Raw genomic sequence first — 21589 nt, forward strand, 5'->3', positions numbered from 1 at the left:
AAATAAATGATTCATTTATAATAATTTAACATAAATAATAAAATTAACAAATATAAATTAACAATAGAGTAAAACCATACAAATAAAAATATTTCATAACAGCTGACGAATAGAACATCCATAATTTAAAAGCTATACAAATTTTCCAAATACCAATAAACTATTTAAAAACAGGACACCTCAGAGAGCACCCAATTAAAATTAATAAAGCGAAAAAAAAAAAATCCCCTGCTGTCCATTCCTGGGATCTTTTGAATTCCAGATGCCCTGAGATTGTTGTGGATTAGCAGGGGGAGAGGAGAGGGGTTGTTGCTCTTAAACTTTCTCTCTCTCTCACATATGTATTCACATGCTTGCTCTCTCACACATACACACACACACATGCCCTCTCTAATACACATGAACGTGCTTTCCCACTCACTTCCCCTCCCCTGGCAGCACAAGGCCAATAACAGCAGCCTGGTGCTTCCTACAGCTGAGCAGCAGCCTGATGCTTCCTACAGCTGAGCAGGAACTGGGGCCGACGTTACTGCTTCCTGAGTGGGCAGGGCCATGCTGGCTGGCGGTGGCTGCTGCTCTTCATCACAGCTTGGCCCGGGCTGGTCTCGCATCTTCTTGCAGCAAGGGCACACTCTTCTTCCCGCCTACGTTGGCATCGGCATGGTCTCTCCTTCTTCCTGCCCATGTGGGCGGGAAGAGGGAGAGACCATGCCGGTGGTGCCCTAGGGGGTCGCCAAGTCCATCTAATATTTCCACCGATCCTGGGTTAGAACAAGGATTTTGAATTTGGACGCAGGTATTAGACTAGAGCCTGGTGGAGCTATTTTCCCCATGAGTAGCTTAGGAGTTTTATTGGATTTAACTCAACACTGAGATGCAGATCTGAACAGACTTTATTTGCTTTTGTGCATCTTCAGTTGTTCAAGATATGGGCATATCTAACTGAGCTAGTCAAATTTAGCAATGGTAATTAAGACTTTAATGATCACGTTTTGGATTCTGGTGATGTTTATGCATGTTCTACTTCAGAAGAAGGAGAGAGTACGTCAATTAGTACAAAAGGCAGCTGCCGCTGGATGTAGCTCTAAGGATCAGATTATTCCTATGTGCTACAATGGCAGTAGATTCCAGCAAAATTATAGAGTAAGAGCTGTCTGCTCCAGTAAATCACATAGTGTAAATATCAAGTTTTGTGTTCTGTCTTTTTGTGTTTTTAATAAGTCTTTCATTTTACCTTGCCTTTAATTGTCTGCACCCCTTGTTACCTAGAGATTCTGAAAGGCTTTCTTGATATTCAAAATATGTTCCCAGGTCTATCCATTGGAGATGTTCCAGATAAGCAATCAATTGGCATAGTTCTGACTGTGCTTGGCGTGGTGGTGTTGGACTTTTGTGCTGATGCAACGGAGGGGCCAATCCGGGCCTATTTATTGGATGTGGCAGACAATGAAGAGCAAGATATGGCCCTCAACATCCACGCCTTTTCTGCTGGTAGGCAAAAAATTAAAAATCAGTTTGTAGCTTTAAATGACCTGGTTTAATTGGGCAAGAATTAGCCTGAGTGATATTGCATCACCTGACAGAGCTAACAGTAATGTCATAAGAACATAAGAGATTGCCATGCTGGGTCAGACCAAGAGTCCATCAAGCCCAGCATCCTGTTTCCAACAGAGGCCGAACCTGGCAAGTATCTGTCTTGGAACTCAGGCCCTTAGACAGTGACTCGGCTGATTAGTGAGTCCTGTGTTTCAACCCAAAACATCAAATTGCAAGAGACAACAAAGCAACAGTTTTCTAGGTTTGTTTAATTATGTAGCAGTACCTTTGAAATATTTGACTTGCAGTTTGAAGACTTTGTATTCCCTGTGGATCCCTTTTTTTTTTTTTTTATAGACTTAAAAAAATTTTTTTTGGTTAAGTCAGTCCAGGTTGGAAAAGTTTGGGAGCTATAGCCTTGGCACGATAGTGATAAGACATACGGAACAGTTTAGTTCATTGTTTTGGGTAAACATGAACTAAAGACAAAATAAAGAGTGCTTTGCTGAAACAGTGTCCCGCTGAGCTGTAGTTGAAATGTGAAAATGCCCTTGAAATTCTTAAGTGTGGGCACAAATGTGTTTCCCTCAAATGTCGGATGTGCCTAATTTCTCTTGCTGTTGTTACTAAAAAGAATGTAAATATTCAAATGTCACCGCTCTTCTACTGTTAAAGCTCTTCTGCATTTAGTGTGCACAATTAGTGTATGGAATAATATTTTGAAGGGCTTGTGAGTTGCTTGTAAGATTTTTCTAATTCTTCTTCCCCAGTTTCCCTAAAAGGTTAGCAGTTCATCGCTCTCAACTGAGTCATGTAACCACATGTTGCACTGAGTGGAGGGTATTCGAGCTTTCTAGTAAAGGCTTGGAAGTTTTTGCCAAGCATATGTGAAATTTCCATGTTCTGGGCTTGCAGCTGCTCTCAGTGTTGCTTTTTCAGTGTGTGTGTGTATATATAGATATAGATAGATATGGATAGATATATGTCAAGGTTCATGTGTTTCCCTACCCGGAGAATTGGCTGATCAGCTGTACATCTGAAGAGGAAAAACGGATTGCAAGCCACTGAGTGCATGTCACCGGGGTTTATCAGCTATTCCAACTACCTTGAGTTCGTCTAAAGCTGTCACCTCAATTAGAGTTCATTGGGGTTCTGGCCATGGGGTCTTCCACGAACATTGGATTGTGGCTGCAGTGAATGAGAGAATGCAGTCAGCAGACTTCAGCTTGGTCCATGTTAGGAATTCTGGGCCTGATTTATTTATTTAAAAGTATTTATAAACCACTGCCAAAAACTCTAGGGGTTTACTATAAAACATTCATATTTTTAAATCAATGCATTCAATAAACCTAGATAAGACAACTTATTAAACATGTATTATGACAATACTAAATATTGATCAAATTGACAGATGGGCTATTAGTGATTCTTTTTCTCGAATAGTGCTAATAACCAAATATCCAACAGTTGCTATTGCCTTAACTAATAAAATACCTATAAGTCGTCATAGCCTGCTTTAAATAAGTTTTCAACTTTCATCTAAAGTACTGATAATCCACTGTTCTTATATCACCTGGTAGCTCATTCCATAACTTCGGGCCAGCCACCATAAAAGTCAGACTACGTGTCTTCCAGCAGGACCTGTCAAGCTGTAGGGACATCTAAGATTCTTATCTGCTGATCTAAGTGTCCAGATAGTTTATATATTGCCAGTAAAGCACTAACCATTACAGGGGCATAACTGCCCGAAGTTTTGTATTAGAGACAGCACTTAAAATGTTCACCTCTAGGCAATCTGCAGCCAAGGTAAAGAGTATAACTCTCGTGTTAAATGCTCTCTTATTGTGAAAACTCTAGCTACGGGGTTCTGGGCAGTCCCCAGGCTCTTAATGTCGGCTTAGATAATCCTAAATAAATGGCATTGCAGTAATCCAGACAAGCCAGTATGAAGTTTTGCAGTACTGTACTGAAGTGAAATGAGTCTAGATAAAGCTTTAAGTTTCCTTAGAATTTGAAGTTTATAAAAGGCATTGTAATAGCCTCCATGATGCCTATTACTCCTATGGTATGCCTCCAAATTAGAAGGGGGTAGTGGATTTTGAAGTGGAATGAAACCACGCAGAGTTTTCAGAATAGTAGTTGTGTTTCAGAGGAGCTCAAAGACTCCATCTTGGTGGCTCTTCCATTCTAATTTGATAAAGAAATCGATCTTCCATATTTTTTCCCACCATAGATGCATCCAACCTGGGCTTGGGAAAGCCCCCATAGAGAGGCTTCACACGCTTGACCCTCCAAGAATAATCATTATGCCCAAATATCCCGCAAAGCTTCCAGAAATCCAGGTGGCCAAAAAGTTGTCCTAATAGTTCTACCTGAACAGTCGAGGAAACTATCAAGGTGTGAATCTGGGCCATCTCTCTCATGGTGTGGTCCTAAGAGTCATATACTTGGCATTGTTCTTCCCTGACCTGGCAAACAGGTGAAAAGTGGTCTTGAGACCCAGGACACAATAGACAAAAGATTCGTCCAGTGGAGCACAGCTACGGTGGCTCTGTTTTCAGCAGTTCTAAACAGGAAGATACCAGTCTGCAGATGGGGGAATAGGTCTTCTCTAATGCATAACTGCCGATATCCCTAGTAGTGAAAACAGTTGTAAAATTGAGAGGGGATCAGGGAACTGCGATACCTATTAACCCCTTTTTGATGGAGGCTGACTTGGTTTCCTGAGAGGTAGATCCCAATCATGTTAGTCTTCAACATTAATTACACAAAATTGGGCATCATTGCTTTACTCCCATCATCCAATTTCTAACCTGGATTTTGAAGGGGATATAATGCAGTCACCGGGTTTTCAGATTAGGTTTCTCAAGTCTTTCAAGAAGGGAATCCAGTACAAAGTCATGTTTTAAAATGGGGGAAGTTTGCAAGACCTTACGTCTCCACTTACACAGAAAAACGTCTTGAACATCAGCCACATCTTTCATTTCACCTCAGATTTCACTTTAGCCAGCAGCACCTCAGATTTCACTTTAGCCAGCAGCATTAGTAAGCTCCAGGACCTAGTGATGTATCCACTAGCGGTTTACAAATCTTTAATGATATTGCAATCGTTAAAACCATAATTGGTGACTTGCACGCATCCCAGATTTCTGCCCAAGGTAGTGTTGATTTTCCAAATAATCAATTAATAGTCCTAAGAACATCCTTTCCCTAGGGTGCAGCAGCTAGCCATACTTTTGATTATAAAAGAGCTGCCACCTTCTATCAGGAGCCTTAAAAAGTCAACCCTACTCTTTTTGTTTCTTTTGATCCTAGTGTACCTGGTAATGAGGCGATAAAACATTCCCTTTCTAATTGGGTAGCAGCCAGCATTTATTTGTCTTATGTCAGACAGGATTGACTTTAGGCAAGGTATGTGGGGCAATCCAAGCTCCTTCCCTTTAGGGGATTTACATGCAGTGTGGTGTTAGGCTGTGCTGTGAGCGTGCATACATTCATTGGGATAATAAGCTGGGATTATCTTCCTTAGCCTTTTCAAGGGGTAGAACCCAACTGCTTCCCTCCTGGGGCACATTTTATGATTTCAGCTTGAGGTTCCACTTGCTACATCATATACATATGCCACACTTGACACCAGAATGAACCTCAAAAAATTCATAAACACCACCACCAAGGAATGCTTTCATAAGCTTCACGTCCTGAAAAAACTAAAACCTCTCCTTCACTTTCAAGACTACCAGTCAGTACTACAAGCCATACTGTTTTCAAAGATAGACTACTGTAACGCGCTCCTCCTTGGCCTTCCGGCCGCCTTCACGAAACCACTACAGATGCTTCAAAATACCGCAGCAAGGATCCTCACTAACTCTCGGCGCAAGGACCACATCACACCAATCCTAAAAAGCCTACACTGGCTACCGATTAACCACAGAATAATGTTTAAGACCTTATCCACCATCCACAAAAACATCTATCACCGATCTACTCTACAACTCAAAATACCACTCGAACTTCACTTTTCCACAAGACCGATCAGATCGGCTTACAAAGGAATGCTCCAAACCCCCCCCCCCCTAACAAAGCCTCTAGTCACACTTCCATCCAGAAACGAACCTTGTCCACGGCCGGACCGTATCATTGGAACCTTCTTCCCCCGGAACTCCGGCTAGAACAATGCCTGTTTTCATTCCGAAAGAAACTAAAAACGTGGCTGTTCACTCAAGCCTTCCCTTGATGGACACCCTTCTAACAGCACAGCCCTGCACTTCATTTTCACAGATCCGCTCCCACCTTCGTGCCTGCAGTTTTATAGACCTAAAGATTAAGCTATTGTCAAAGCTTGCCACATTCGATCCCTATGTTAAACTTTTATGTTTCACTTTGATATGTTAATCGTATGCTTTTGATCTCAACTCTCCCACTCTGTAAACCCCTGTTCATTGTAACTTTATCTTCCTAGTTAATTGGTTACCCCTTGTTTCAATGTAAACCGGTACAATAAGACACTAGTCTTGAGCATCGGTATATCAAAAGAGTTTTAAATAAATAAATAAAATAAATAAATATACCTAGCTAGCCTTTCTGAATTGATCTGTCATGATCCCTCTTTGGCCACATTAAGATTTCACTTGAAATGCCACATTTTTGAGATTGCTTTTAATTCTTAAAATCTGGTTCTTCCTCATTATAACCTTGTTAGTCATTTTTTGGTTCTATAATAACATTCATTTCCTAACTTCTCATTTTTCTTGTCTTTCCTGACTGACTAAGCTACATGGGGCAGGGATGGTCTCTTAATGTGTATGTATACAGTGCTGTGTACATGTAGTAGCACTGTAGAAACTACTGGTGGTAGTTTTGAATGTTCTGGGGTAAAAAAAAAAGGAAAGGAGGAATTTCGCCTGTAGGTGAGTGATACCCTGCTCCTCCCTCTTTCCATCTTCCCCCCCCCCCCCCCCCCCAAACCTCTTAATTTTTATTTGAAAGCAGCCCTGTGACTGAGCCTGCCTGATGGTTGCCTAATTGTAGCAGATGTTCTCACAGGACAAACAGGATGATAGTCTTCACATATGGATGACATCACAGGATGGAGCCCAATCACGGAAAACTTCTGTCAAAGTTTCCAGAACTTTGACTGGCCCCCTACTGGGCATGCCCAGCATGGCACTAACCCTGCAGCCAGCAGGGGTCCCCCTTCAGTCTTCTTTTTTCTGTGCAGCAGTAGCCTCGCGGTAAAGGAGCTCTGAAGAGATTCCTGACAGGAATTTTCTTCAGAATTTTCTTCAGAAATTACTAAAAGTTAATTTGCCCCACAGGGGTCCCTCCATGGCCATGGCGTTGGGGTTTTGTCGGTGCCCGGACTGTACCCGCACCATGTCTATCACAGACCCCCAGAAAATCTGTGTAATGTGCCTAGGACTTGAGCACGATATCTTCACCTGTGCCAAATGTGCCCTAATGACACCCAAGGGTCACAAGGCCAGAATGGAGAAGATGGAACTTCTCTTCCGTGCTCAAACCCCGACTCCGTCCATTGCATCGACGTAGGAACCGGTACAGTCAACTTTGCGCCAGCATCGACCACCGACCGGTGACCGACCGGCATCAACGACTTCTCTGCCATCGACACCCTCTACTCCCCCTCAGGATCGAGGGGATCGCAGGGAAAAACATCGCCATCGACACTATAAGACTCGGACCATCGAGGGAGCGAAATCATCGACCTCGCCATCATCCGCGCATCTGTCGAAGAGACCCCGTCCAGGAAAGGCACCGACCATTCCTGCGACTGAGTCACCGAGGCAACCCTCACCGGATCGGGAGCCGTGACTCCGCCTTTAACGGTGGTCCCTCTGGCTATGCCTCTGTCTCCTTCTTCTGTTCCGGAGCCAGGGCTGCTTGCTCCAGGTCTCCGAGAAGAACTGGACCGAATGGTTCAGGAAGCCATCGACAAGGCGATGCAACGTCTTCAGGTTCCTCCGACACCGGCACTGCCTGTGGAACCGATCATCGACCCGATTCCGGCAGCGCTGGCACCGCTGCTATCCAGGATGGAAGCGCTTTTCCACCAATGGATCCCGGGTCTTCGATGGCTTCGATGCCCTCCCCACTGACAGCATCATCGGGAGGAGAAACACCGTTCTGCATTCCTCCATCGGGAGTTCTGCCTCAGCCATCGATGCCAATACGTCCCTCACCACCGACCCATCCATCTGTGCCGATACGTCCGGTGTCACAGTCCTCCATCTATGCCATCATCGGTGCCCCTGATAATTCCTCAGATTCCTTCGGAGCCTAGACCGGGACCTTCAGGTATCCAACCACCCTGTCCCCCTCTAGTTCCTAGAGGAGCAGGTGCTGATCCTTATGATTCCTGGGGTGATGATACCTCAGCAGACACCGATGATTTACCTTCACCATCTTCATCCACTGAGAGTAGGAAGTGTTCTCCTCCAGAGGACCTCCTTTATAAACTTTGTGAAGGAAATGTCTGAATTAGTTCCCTTCCAATTACAGACGGAACAGGATGATAGGCACCAGATGATGGAGTTACTCCAATTCCTGGATGCACCCAAGGTAATTACCTCTATTCCCATCCATCAGGTCCTTCTTGATCTCCTCAAGAAGAACTGGGAACATCCTGGATCAATTGCTCTAGTACACCAAATAGGTAGTGTCAGAAAAGCTGACACTACCTATTTGGTGCAGTCAGCCCCAGGTTTTCAAAAACCACAGCTTGATCACCACTCGGTCGTGGTAGAGTCTGCACAAAAAAGGGCAAAGAGGTCAAAACCTCACTAGTCTGTTCCTCCTGGAAAGGAACAGAAGTTCCTAGATAACATTGGTTGCCGAGTATTCCAAGGGGCCATGCTCATCTTCCGAATTGCCGCCTATCAGCTTTCTATGACCCAATATAACAGGGTCATTTTTAAGCAGATACAGGACTTCTCAGAATCTCTGCCTCAGCAATTTCAAGAATTACAAACCCTAGTCAATAAGGGTTTTGAGGCAGGCAAGCATGAGATTAGAACATCTTATGACATCTTTGACACTTCTACTAGAGTGTCTGCAGCTGTTATTTCGGCGAGACATTGGGCCTGGCTCAAGTCTTCTGACCTCCACCCAGAAGTGCAAGACCAGTTATCCGACTTGCCTTGTATCGGAGTTAATCTGATTGGCGAACAATTCAATGGACTGTGGCAGAATTAAAGGATCATCATGAAACCCTAAGACAGCTCTCTTTGATGCCTTCCGACTTCTCAAAACAGCCCTTCAGAAAGGACTCTAAGAAATCATTTTTCTGCCCGAAGAAGTCTTATCCGCCACCTACCAGATCCCGTGCCACAAGACCTTATCAAAAACTGCAGTCTCGTCAAGCCCGTAAACAAAAACCACAAACAGCTCCTCAACCAGGACCTGCTTCCAGTTTTTGACTTCCATCCAGAGAGCAACAGCCAGATTCCTCTGTCGCATATACCAGTAGGAGGTCGATTGTGCTACTTCCACAACATGTGGCATTCAATCACATCCGACCAATGGGTATTGGCAATCATTGCTCAGGGTTACCATATGAACTTTCTCGCCCTGCCACCGGATTCCCCACCTCTACAGACTTGGAGAACATCTGATCACTCCATTCTTCTGGATCAAGAGGTTCCCTTCTTCTCCAGTCAAGAGCAATAGAACCCGTTCCATACTCTCAGCAAGACCTAAGGTTCTATTCCCGGTACTTCCTAATCCCCAAACAATCGGGAGGCGTCCGTCCTATTCTGGACCTATGGGCCCTTAACAAGTACCTCCAGCGAGAAAAGTTCAAGATGGTCACCTTGGGATCGCTTCTACCTCTTCTTCAAAGAGGAGACTGGCTCTGCTCTCTGGACCTCCAGGACACATATACCCACATTGCAATAAGTTCAGCTCACCACAAGTACCTGAGGTTCCTAGTAGGCCCCAAGCACTATCAATACAGAGTGCTTCCATTCGGCCTAGTGTCTGCGCCACGAGTCTTTACAAAATGCCTCGTAGTCGTCGCAGCCTTCCTGAGGAGTCAGGGCTCCCACTCAGCAAACTGCTCTGTCGTCCCTCAATCTAACCTTACACACACTCTAATTTCCTTAGGATTTCTAGTCAGTTACGACAAATCCTACTTAGTCCCATCTCAAACCTGGTCGTTCATTGGGGCAGACTTGGACACCTTACAGGCAAAGGCTTTCCTGCCTCGACATCGAGCACTGACTCTTGCGTCTCTTGCCCACCAGCTGCAGTCACAACACTCTGCGACTGCACGCCAATTTCTTGTCCTCCTGGGACACATGGCATCCTCAGTCCACGTCACACCAATGGCTAGCTTGGCCATGAGACTGATGCACTGGACTCTGAATTCTCAATGGACTCAAGCTATTCAGCCTCTGTCGGCCATTGTCCAGATCACGGACGCACTCAGTCTGTCGCTTGCCTGGTGGAAAAATCAGACCAATCTCCTCCAGGGATTGCCCTTCCAGGTTCCAAATCCTCAAATCATTCTCACCACCGACTCTTCCAACTTCGGGTGGGGAGCCCATGTAGCCGATCTGCAGACACAAGGCTCTTGGTCTCCAGAGGAAGCCAGACACCAAATAAATACATTTCCTGGAACTTCGAGCAATAAGATATGCTCTCAGGACTTTTCAGGATCACCTATCAAATCAGGTCATCCTGATTCAGACTGACAACCAGGTGGCCATGTGGTACATCAAGAAGCAGGGAGGCACGGGCTCCTTCCTTCTGAGTCAGGAAGCTGCACAGATATGGGCGGAAGCTCTATCCCATTCAATGTACCTCAGAGCTACCTGGTTACCGGGAGTGGATAATGTCCTGGCAGACAAACTGAGTCGCGTCTTTCAACCGCACGATTGGTCTCTCAACCCCTCTGTAGCGAACTCCATCTTCCGACAATGGGGATATCCTCGGATAGACCTCTTTGCGTCCCCATAAAACCACAAAGTGGAGAACTACTGCTCTCTCATTCGCAGCAAACTCTCTCAGCCCAGAGACGCATTCTCCCTCTCATGGGCAACTGGTCTGCTCTACGCATTCCCTCCACTTCCTCTTCTCTCGAAGACTCTCATGAAGTTACGTCAGGACAAGGGAACCATGATCCTGATAGCACCTCACTGGCCACGCCAAGTGTGGTTTCCAATACTTCAGGACTTTTCCATCCGCAGGCACATTCCCTTGGGAAAGGACCCGCTTCAGATCACTCAGAATGACGGGAGCCTACGCCATCCCAATCTTCATGCCTTATCCCTGAAGGCATTGATGTTGAAAGGTTAATCCTTCAGCCACTTAACCTTTTTGAGCCAGTTTCCCGTGTCTTGATTGCTTCTCGGAAGCCTTCCACGAGAAAATCTTACTCTTACAAATGGAAAAGGTTTACATCAGGGTACTCTTCTCAGTCCCTTGACCCCTTTTCCTGTCCAATCCCGAAGTTTCTGGACTATCTCTGGCATCTGAGTCAGGTCTAAAGACTTCTTCCATCAGGATGCATGTCAGTGCGGTAGCCGCCTTCCATAAAGGTGTCGGGGATGTCCCTTTATCAGTACAACCCCTTGTAACACGCTTTCTGAAGGGCTTGCACCATATCAAGCCGCCACTACGTCCTTCGGCCCCTTCTTGGAACCTTAATCTGGTTCTAGGTTGGCTCATGAAACCACCATTCGAGCCTCTTCACTCCTGTGACCTTCGATATCTCACATGGAAAGTGATTTTCCTTGTGGCAATCACTTCAGCTCGCAGAGTTAGTGAATATCCACCCTACACTAAACCTCTGCAGGACCGGGCGGTACTCCTCAGTCACCCGAAATTCTTACCCAAGGTAGTTTTGGATTTTCACCTTAATCAATCCATCATACTACCTACCTTTTTTCCCAGACCCCATGCCAACCCAGGAGAACAGGCTCTGCATACCCTTGACTGTAAACGGGCTCTAGCATTTTACCTAGACCGTACAGCTGCCCACAGGGAAAGGACTCCATTATTTGTCTCTTTCCACCCTAACAAGTTAGGGAAGCCTCTGGGTAAGCAGACTCTCTCCTCCTGGTTGGCGGACTGCATAGCCTTCTGCTATCAGCAAGCAGGCATTCCATTCCAAGACCTTGTTAAAGCACACTCTGTGAGGGCCATGGCGACTTCAGCAGCACACCTACGATTGGTGTCGCTTCCTGACATTTGCAGGGCTGCCACCTGGAGTTCTCTCCACACCTTTGTAGCCCACTATTGCTTAGACAAAGCCAGAAGACAAGATTCCATCTTCGGCCAGTCTGTGCTTCGTAACCTGTTTACAACGCAACTTACCTACACCCTTCTGCCTGCCCGGTGGGATTCAGGATGTCCTCTACCAAATTCTGCCCCAGTTGTTGTGCCTGTTGCACGCCTTTGGGTATATTTGGTGCATGTTCGGACATCCTGAGCTCGGTACTCACCCATATGTGAGGACTACCATCCTGCTTGTCCTGTGAGAAAGCAAATGTTGCTTACCTGTAACAGGTGTTCTCACAGGACAGCAGGATGTTAGTCCTCACGAAACCCACCCGCCGCCCCGCGGTGTTGGGTTCGTAACGTTTTTTGTTTTATTTTTCGGCACTGCCTGTAGCTTTCAAACAAGACTGAAGGGGGACCCCTGCTGGCTGCAGGGTTAGTGCCATGCTGGGCATGCCTAGTAGGGGCCAGTCAAAGTTCTGGAAATTAGAAGTTTTCCGTGATTGGGCTCCATCCTGATGATGTCACCCATATGTGAGGACTAACATCCTGCTGTCCTGTGAGAACACCTGTTACAGGTAAGCAACATTTGCTTTCTCTGAATACAGCTGTTCATTACTCACTTGAACCCACCAGCTCCCTTGTATCCTTGTAAATTGTTCTTGTCTATAAACGAGAGTAGTTGTGAATTGAGGGCAACCGAGCTGCAACCACACAGGAAGTTGTGCACATGTAATTGAAGAAACCTAGGCCTGTCATTCTAGCTAGTCTATCCAGTTCACTCTGGAAAGTACTTTCCACTTGGTGCCAGGTGGTCATGTGATCTTCTTGTGCAATGAATTGCTGTCTTCAAAGAGTAGGCAAGCCACTCAAATTTTCATTGGAAGCAATGCATTGACATGTGCCATTTATAGCTGATAGACTGTTAAGCAGGGTAAGATATGAAACAATGGGAATTTTTTTTATAGAGACATTTTGCAAAGTTTTCTACAATGTGAATTTAATTTAAATAGCTTGCTGATAGCTTGACCCCTTATATTGTTACCTAATAGCAAAATATTTCCTTTTTCAGGCCTCGGAGGTGCAGTCGGCTATATGCTTGGTGGGCTGGATTGGACTCAGACTTTCCTGGGTACTCTGTTTAAATCTCAAGAACAAGTCCTTTTCTTTTTTGCCGCCATCATTTTCTCTGTCTCTGTTGGCCTTCACCTTTTTAGCATTGACGAGGAGCAATATAACCCTCAACAAGATCGAATAGATGATGAAGCAGATACTCTTTCTAGCGTCAAGTGCAGTGGTAGCTTGCCACCAACCTCACGGCTAAATGTTATTAATGAAGAGGAGCCCTATTCAGGGTTCCCGGATGAGGTGCAGTCTGAGAACGATCTTAGTATGGACTTTCTCGAGGTGGACATTGTTAGGAGCAAAAGTGATTCGGTTTTGCACATGCCTGATGCTACTCTAGATTTTGAATCTGAGCTGCTTTTTCTAAATGACATTGAGCCGTCAATATTTCAGGACTCTTCCTACCCAAACACACCTCGCAGCACCAGCCAGGAACTTCTCAAGTCCAAATTTATCCGCCTATCCACTTTCCTCAGGGAAAATGAGAGAGAAGAGGAGATGCTGCTTGATAATCACATGAATGAAGCCAAAATCCCAAACGGCAATGGCTTATTACCAAAAGACCACATTAATGGGCATGCTAGGATTGGCATGAAGCAGTCTAGCACGTCCAACTCCATGCGTCGGAGAAGGCACATGTTTTACCGTCAGCCATCTTACACCTTCTCGTACTATGGCAAAATCTGCTCGCACCGTTACCGTTACCGACGGGCCAATGCTATCCTTTTGATCAAGTCCTCTCGCAGCATGAATGATATCTATGACATGCAGAAGGTACAGCGCCAGAGGCAGAGGCACAGGAACCACAGCGGTGCCACCAACTCGAGCGGAGACACGGAGAGCGAGGAAGGGGAAACTGAAACCACCGTCAGACATCTCTGGCTTTCCATGCTGAAGATGCCCAAGGAACTGATGAGACTTTGCATCTGCCATCTCTTAACCTGGTTTGCAATCATTGCTGAAGCTGTGTTCTATACAGATTTCATGGGGCAGGTCATCTTTGAAGGAGATCCTAAGGTAATCTGGTAGCTTGCGAATCACTGGGTGGGACAGACTTGTTTGTCTTGCCATGGTCAAAATGTTTTTGCTTTTCTTCACAGGCCCCCGCTAATTCTACCGAACTACATAACTACAATGCTGGAGTCCAGATGGGGTGCTGGGGATTAGTCATTTATGCTGCTACGGCTGCCGTTTGTTCAGGTAAGATGTTCTTCCCACAGTTGGCAATTGTGACTCATGGCTCACTCTCACTTTCCAACTAACCACATTTAACACTGTGTAGCTATGGATTTAGGGCCAGATTTGAGGAATGGGCAAAAGCAGGATTAAAAAAAATAAAACATTTCAAGAAGTCTGCAAGTCATTTGGCTGGCAGAATTTAAAAATTTCTTGCTCAAGGATTTGTTTCAGAAACTTTAGGAAGGGAAAAATATTCCATACAAGAAATATTGTGAAAACAATAACTCATACAAAAGCAATATAGGGCTTTTTTGCCTAGAAGTGCTAAATTTAAGCCAGCTTTCTGTGTGCCTAGACCCCCCACCATGGAATATTTTCCATGCTAAGTTGTAGGCTATTATGTCTGTGTTGTGGTTTTTGTTTTTGCGTGTGGGCTATACTGCACATTCCAATATAACTTTTGAACAGCTGGACATAGCTCAACCAAACTTGATGTGGCGGTAAGTTGTTGAAGAGAATATTTTCAAACTTGGAGTGCTTTCAGGGCTCATGGGAGGTGTGCAGATTTGGGAAGTTTGCCGTCAGTAATGCTTTGGGACTATAGTTGAGGCTAGGTAGAATGTTGCTCCTTCTATTTGTTATTTTCAACCATCCAGACCTTTTTAATGTTACTTCCCTTCTCTTCCTGCTAGAGAAGTCTTTACCAATGACGTATCTCTGCTCCACAGCTGCTGTAGACAGTAAGGCAAGGACTACCTCCCAGGTCTCAGGCTCTTTAGGACCATCAACCTCCCCTGAGTCCTGGAAAACATCTTGGTTGACAGAGGATTCTGTCCATAATAGTAAGACAAGCTCCAAAGAGGAAGGAGAATATTATTTTGAGAAGGAGCCAAGCCATTGTTAGGTTGTTTAGAAAGGAGGAACTTACTGCTTTCATTGCAGATGGTCCTGGCTTCACTGAAAATCTCAGAAAGCAAAATGGAGCACCTAGCCAAGGGTGACCCCATTTTACTGGGGGTTTGAAGGCCACACAAAACTTTTCCCCTTCATGAGGCACTAAAGAATATTGTCTTTAAACAATGGAATGATCCCTAGAGGGCCTCAAAGGGGGCAGATTTCTTGACAGGCTATATTCTTTACCATTAGAAGATAAGAATTTGTTTGGCACTCTTAAAGTAAATGCCCTGGTGTTGGCGATAACCTGGAAGACAGCCATTTTGGTGGAAGGGGGGGTTAAGCTCTCAGGAACCCCCAAGACAGGAAAATTGAGGCTAGTTTAAAGTAAGTCTTCACCACCAGTGCAAAAGCAATTCAGGCCTTGATTTATGGTGGTTATGTGACACAAGCTGTTGTAACTGCTGTACCCATTGTACCGCAGAGTCCTGAAGTGGCACGCGTAGAGTCTGTGGTATTCTTGGTCTTTACCCTATGATGTCCATATTCAGGCAAAGTTAGCTTGAAAAACGTATCTGGCTAAATTTGGAGGGATATTCAATCATGCTGCCACTGTTTACCCTTTTCCACTGAGAAAATTCACCATTTAATCCTACTCTCTGTTTCCTGTCTTTTAACCAGTTTAAAATCCACGAAAGGACATTGCCTCCTATCCCATGACTATTTAGTTTTCTTAGAAGCCTCTCATGAGGCTACCAGTTCACCTTTATCCACATGTTTATTAACCCCTTCACAAAAAAGAAGCAGATTTGTTAGGCAAGACTTCCCTTGGGTAAATCCATGTTGACTGTGTTCCATTAAACCATGTCTTTCTATATGCCCTACGATTTTGATCTTTAGAATAGTTTTCACTATTTTTCCCGGCACTGAAGTTAGGCTTACTGGTCTATAGTTTCCCAGATCAACCCTGAAGCCCTTTTTAAATATTGGGGTTACATTGGCCACCCTCCAGTCTTCAGAAACAATGGATGATTTTAATAGGTTACAAATTTTAACTAATATCAGAAATCTCATTTTTTAGTTCCTTAGTACCCTAGGATGCATACTGTACAGTCCAGGTGACTTGCTACTCTTTAGTTTGTCAATCTGGCCTACTACATCTTTCAGGTTCACAGTGATTTGGTTCAGTTCGTCTGACTCATCACCCTTGAAAACCATCTACAGAACTAGTATCTCCCCAACATCCTCATTAGTAAACAAGGAAGCAAAGAATTCATTTAGTCTTTCTGCAATGGCCTTTTTTCCCAGGACAAGCAAGATGGTAGTCTTCACATATCGGTGACATCATCGGATGGAGCCCTATCATGGAACACTTTTGTCAAAGTTTATAGAAGTTTGACTGGCACACTGAGCATGCCCAGCAAGGGTCCCCCTTCAGTCTCTCTTTTTTCTGCGCAGCAGTTGCCTCGCAGTTCTTAGGAGCTCTGTGAGACTTTCTCACAAATTTTCCTCACGAACTTTTTTCCTCAATTTTCAAACATTTTGCCCCATCCCGGAGTCCCCCATCAACCATTGACCTCTGCTAACGCTGGTAAGTTTACTACGTTCTTTGCGTTTGTTTCCTGGCGGATTTTCAATCTGTGCCTGATGACCGCACGCTGCCCCTTTTTTCAAAATGGCGACCGGTTTTCAGAAGTGCCCCGAGTGTCCGAGGACTATGTCCATTACGGACCCTCATGACGTCTGTGTCTTATGCTTGGGGCCTTCCCACGACGTCCAGCTGTGCACTAGTTGTGCCCAAATGACACCTAAAGGCCACCGCGCCTGCCTAGAGAAGATGGAGCACCTGTTCGCCTCTAAGCGCTCGTCTCCATCGACTCCAGCCAAGAGTGCACGGAGTCTGAAGCTTTTAGTCATCAACTGTCTCCATCGACGTCTCAACAACATCGAGATGCTGGTGACTGGCCTTCACTGGCATCATCCCACTCAAAGGCTTCGATGTCCTCTGTGCCGGAGAAGGACCGGACCGAGCATCGAGAGAAGCACCTTCATCGGCACCGTTGCGAAGCTTCATCTGGTGCCAGCACCAACAAACCATCAGCTTCTACATCAGCTGAGCCGCTGTCCAAGAAGTCCTGGGGAGAGGAGCCCCCATCCTCCTCTGGACCTGGGACACCGAGGCGTTCCCTACCTGCAATGGTGCCGGGAGCCGAGACTCCACAAATTTCTGTGGACCCTCCGGCAACGCCTACTCAGCCTCCACCCCCCCCGGCTGCTGTGTTACCAACACCAGCCTTCCAGGAGGAATTGGACCGGCTGGTCCAAGAGGCAGTCCTTCAAGCGCTTCGAGGGTTTCAATCACCACCGGTGCAGACTCCCATGCCGACGCCTGATCCGATGCCTACTATGCTGGCTCCACTCCTCGAATGATTGGACACCCTGATCGGTGCACTTCCATCGGTGCCCATTCCTTCCAGATCAGCGGCGCCTCTGGAACGATTGATCCTGATTCCCTTATCTTTGGATGAAGAAAAACCGGCCCGTGCCTCTTCTCCGTCCCGGGAGCCACCGATGCCAGAACAGATTCCTAGACTATCTGGTTTACTCCCACCCCAACGGCCATCGAAGACACTGCCATCGGTGCCACCACCGTCCCTATTGCCGCCTTCTCCTATCTCTGTGCCTTCGTTTCTATCTGTGCCACCTCCTGATCGGCTGGATTTGGACTTCTGCCTCCGTCTGAAGGCCCGCAGGGTGGGGGAGATCACCATATCACCCTTAGGGTGATGATTCCTCTGACTCTCTCAAGATTTTGAAGACCTTCTGTCAGAGCCTTCACCTCCTGAAGAAAAATGCCACTCCCCTCCTGAAGACTTATCATTTGCCAGCTTCATAAAGGAGATGTCTGAAACTATCCCCTTTAAATTGCAAATGGAGGAGGATGCCAGGCACAAAATGCTGGAGATGCTCCAATTCGTGGATGCCCCCAAAGAAGTAATGGCAATTCCAGTCCACGAAGTTCTACTGGACCTCTTTACACCGTACCTGGGAACACCCTGGAATGGTACCACCAGTTAACAGGAAAACTGGGTTTCCAAAAGAGCCAGCTGCCCCACCACTCTGTAGTGGTGGAATCCGCCCAGTAAAAAGCTAAGAGATCCTGGCCTCATTCTTCTGCCCATCCTGGCAAAGAGCAGAAGTCCTTGGATGCCTTCAGCCGAAGAGTTTTTTTTTTTCCAGGGATCTAGGCTGATGGCACGTATAGCAGCCTACCAGCTATACATGTCACAGAATCATGGATAGCTGATACAGAAATCTCTGGAATCAAGTTCAAGACTTCACCGAGACCTGCCTGAACCAATTCCAAGAAGGATTGTCTACCATCCTCCAGAAGGACCTCAATGCTGGGAAACACAAGGTAAGATCAGCATATGACATCTTCAAGACTGCCTCCAGAGTGTCAACGGTGGAAATTAGTGCCAGGCGCAGGGCATGGCTCAAATCCTCTGATTTGCAGCAAGAAGTCCAAGATAGGTTAGCAGAGCTTCCATGCACAGGGGACAATTTGTTTGGCGACAAAATTCAGGAGACATTGGCACAACTCAGAGACCACCACGAAACCTTGCGCCAACTGTCCACTGTCCCCTCGGACTTCTCATCTACCGCCAAAGGAACATTTAGACGAGAACCTAGAAGGCTAACCTATAAACCACGTAGGTATTACCCTCCTCCGTCCCTGACTCTTCCGATCAGACCCCCTCAAAGAGATCAGGCTAGTCGACACAGGCCCCCAAAAGCCCAACCAGCTCCTCAGACTCTGGGTTTTTACTCCCTTCTGGAGAGCAGCGGTCAACCCCCCCTCCAACCATCTTACCTGTGGGAGGCCTTCTGTGCCACTTTGCCAACAAATGGCGCACAGTCACCACCGTCCAATGGGTCCTTTCTGTGGTTGCCCACAGTTACCATCTAAATTTCCTTACACTACCACCGGACTCTCCATCACGTCCAGCGTGGAGTCTAACCGACCACACTCCACTTCTCGAGACAGAACTCTCCATCCTCCAGTCCATTGCCGTGGAACCGGTTCCCCGGCTGCAGCAAAGAAAAGGGTTCTACTCTCGATATGTTCTAATTCCAAAAAAGTCAGGTGGCATACATCCAGTATTAGACCTTCGTGCCCTAAACAAACACCTCCGCAAGGAAATATTCAGGATGGTCACCTTTGGACACCATGTTCCCTCTCCTGCAAAAGGGAGATTGGCTCTGCTCTCTAGATCTTCAGGAGGCTTATGCCCAAATAGCCATATCCCCTCCTCACCGAAAATATCTGATTCCTAGTAGGTCGAAGGCATTTCCAATACCGGGTGCTTCCGTTCAGCCTTGCGTTAGCATCCCGAGTATTTACGAATGCCTGGCAGTAGAAGCAGCCTACCTAAGACAGCGAAGTATCCATGCCTATCCGTATCTAGACGATTGGCTACTCAAAAGCTCCATCTAGGGAGGTAGTACTTCGATCCTCCGTCTTACCATACAACTGCTACAATCCTTGGGATTTCTCATAACCTATCCCAAATCCCATCTGACTCCATCACGCACCCTCTCGTTCATTGGAGCAGATCTAAACACCATTCAAGCCAGTGTCCCTCCCAAAGGACTGAGCACGCACGCTTTCGACCTTGGCCAAAGCAATACAGACTCTCCAAACCACTACAGCTCATCACCAACTAACCTTACTAGGACACATGGCATCTATAGTTCACATTACCCCAATGGCTTGATTAGCCATGAGAGTAACACAATGGACTTTAAAGTCCCAGTGATCCCAATCAAGCCAAAATCTCACAGATGGTCCACGTAACCAGCCAGCTTCGTCTCTCACTAACTTGGTGGAAACAGGACTCCAATCTTCAGATAGGACTACCTTTCCAAACTCCAGATCCTCAGATCACGCTGACCACAGATGCCTCCAATCTGGGTTGAGGAGACCATGTCAACGACCTGCAAACCCAGGGAACCTGGACCAGAGCAGAAGCAAATCACCAGATACATTTTCTGGAGCTCCGTGCAATACGCTATGCCCTATTTGCATTTCAGGATTGCTTTTCCAACAAGGTAATCCTAATTCAAACAGACAACCAGGTAGCGATGTGGTATCTCAACAAGCAAGGGGGCACAGGCTCTTACCTGCTATGCCAGGAGACTACGCAGATCTGGGCCTGGGCGCTCTCCCATTCCATGCTACTGAGAGCAACCAACCTGGCAGTCGTGGACAATGTGATGGCAGACTGTCTCAGCTGGACCTTCCGTCCCTAGAGCCCACTGTAGCGAACAGAATTTTCCGCCACTGGGGCGGCCCGCACATAGACCTCTTTGCGTCAGTTCACAACCGCAAAGCAGAACAATTCTACTCTCTACACCGCAGCCGTGAAACACCACCAAGGGATGCCTTCGTCCACTCGTGGAACACCGCGGGTCTTCTATATGCATATCCTCCTCTTCCACTCATCACCAAGACTCTCGAAGTTGCGACAAGACCGGGGCACAATGATCCTCATAGCCCCTTACTGGCCGTGACAGGTTTGGTTTCCCATCCTACACGACCTCTCAGTCCAGCAACCGATTCACCTGGGCACAGATCCAGCACTAATAATGCAGAACAACGGACTGTTGCGTCATCCGAATCTCCACGCCCTGTCTCTGACGGCATGGATGTTGAAAGGTTGATTCTACAATCCCTTAACCTTTCTAACAATGTCTCCCAGATCCTCGTAGCTTCACGGAAGCCTTCTACTAGAAAATCTTATAGTTTCAAGTGGAAAAAATTTTCCTTGTGGTGCAATACAAAGGAAATAGATCCCTTTTCCTGCCCCACAACACTGTTCCTGGACCTACCTCTGGCCCCTCCTCCATTCGAGTACATATAAGTGCCATAGCTGCTTATCACAAAGGTGTAGGAGATGCCCCACTTTCGGCGCAACCCCTGGTAGGGCGCTTTATGAGAGGCTTACTCCAGCTGAAGCCTCCACTGCATTTCCCAATTGTGGCATGGGACCTCAATGTTGTACTAGCATGGCTCATGCGACCTCTGTTCAAGCTCCTGCACGCTTAGACCTCTCACTTGGCAAGTGATCTTTCTGGTTGCTATAACTTCGTTTTGCAGAGTCAGTGAGCTACAGGCACTGGTAACATACCCACCTTATAACAAATTTCTCCATGATCGTGTGGTACTACGCACTCACCCTAAATTCTTGCCAAAGGTAGTTTCTGATTTCCATTTAAATCAGTCCATAATACTTCCTACCTTTTTTCCAAAACCTCACTCACCCCCAGGTGAGCGGGGACTTGGACTGTAAACATGCGCTTGCCTTTTATTTGGACCGCACTGCAGCCCATAGGAAGCCCACCCAACTTTTTGTCTCCTTTGGTAAAACCAAACTGGGAGTTCAGGTGGGCAAGCAGACCCTGTCCACCTGGCTGGCGGACTGTATTACCTTCTGCTACCGACAAACAAGCCTTCTGCTCAGGGACGCATAAAAGCGCATTCGGTCAGAGCCATGGCAACGTCAGTGGCACACCTCCACTCCGTACTTATTGCTGACATCTGTAGAGCTGCCAAGTG

General features: G+C 46.4%; 1 protein-coding gene across 2 annotated transcripts in view; it reads left to right on the top strand.

Moving 5' to 3' along the window:
- SLC45A4 (solute carrier family 45 member 4) overlaps nt 1-21589 on the top strand; it is a 213796-nt gene that overhangs the window by 149910 nt on the left and 42297 nt on the right. For both annotated transcript variants that reach the window (XM_029592117.1, XM_029592118.1), the window contains exons 4-6: nt 1312-1491; nt 12845-13914; nt 13998-14097. In XM_029592117.1, the coding sequence (XP_029447977.1) occupies nt 1312-1491; nt 12845-13914; nt 13998-14097 (1350 nt within the window). The remainder of the gene's footprint in view (nt 1-1311; nt 1492-12844; nt 13915-13997; nt 14098-21589) is intronic.

This window comes from Rhinatrema bivittatum, chromosome 2 (assembly GCF_901001135.1).
Source record: "Rhinatrema bivittatum chromosome 2, aRhiBiv1.1, whole genome shotgun sequence".
NCBI lineage: Eukaryota > Metazoa > Chordata > Amphibia > Gymnophiona > Rhinatrematidae > Rhinatrema > Rhinatrema bivittatum.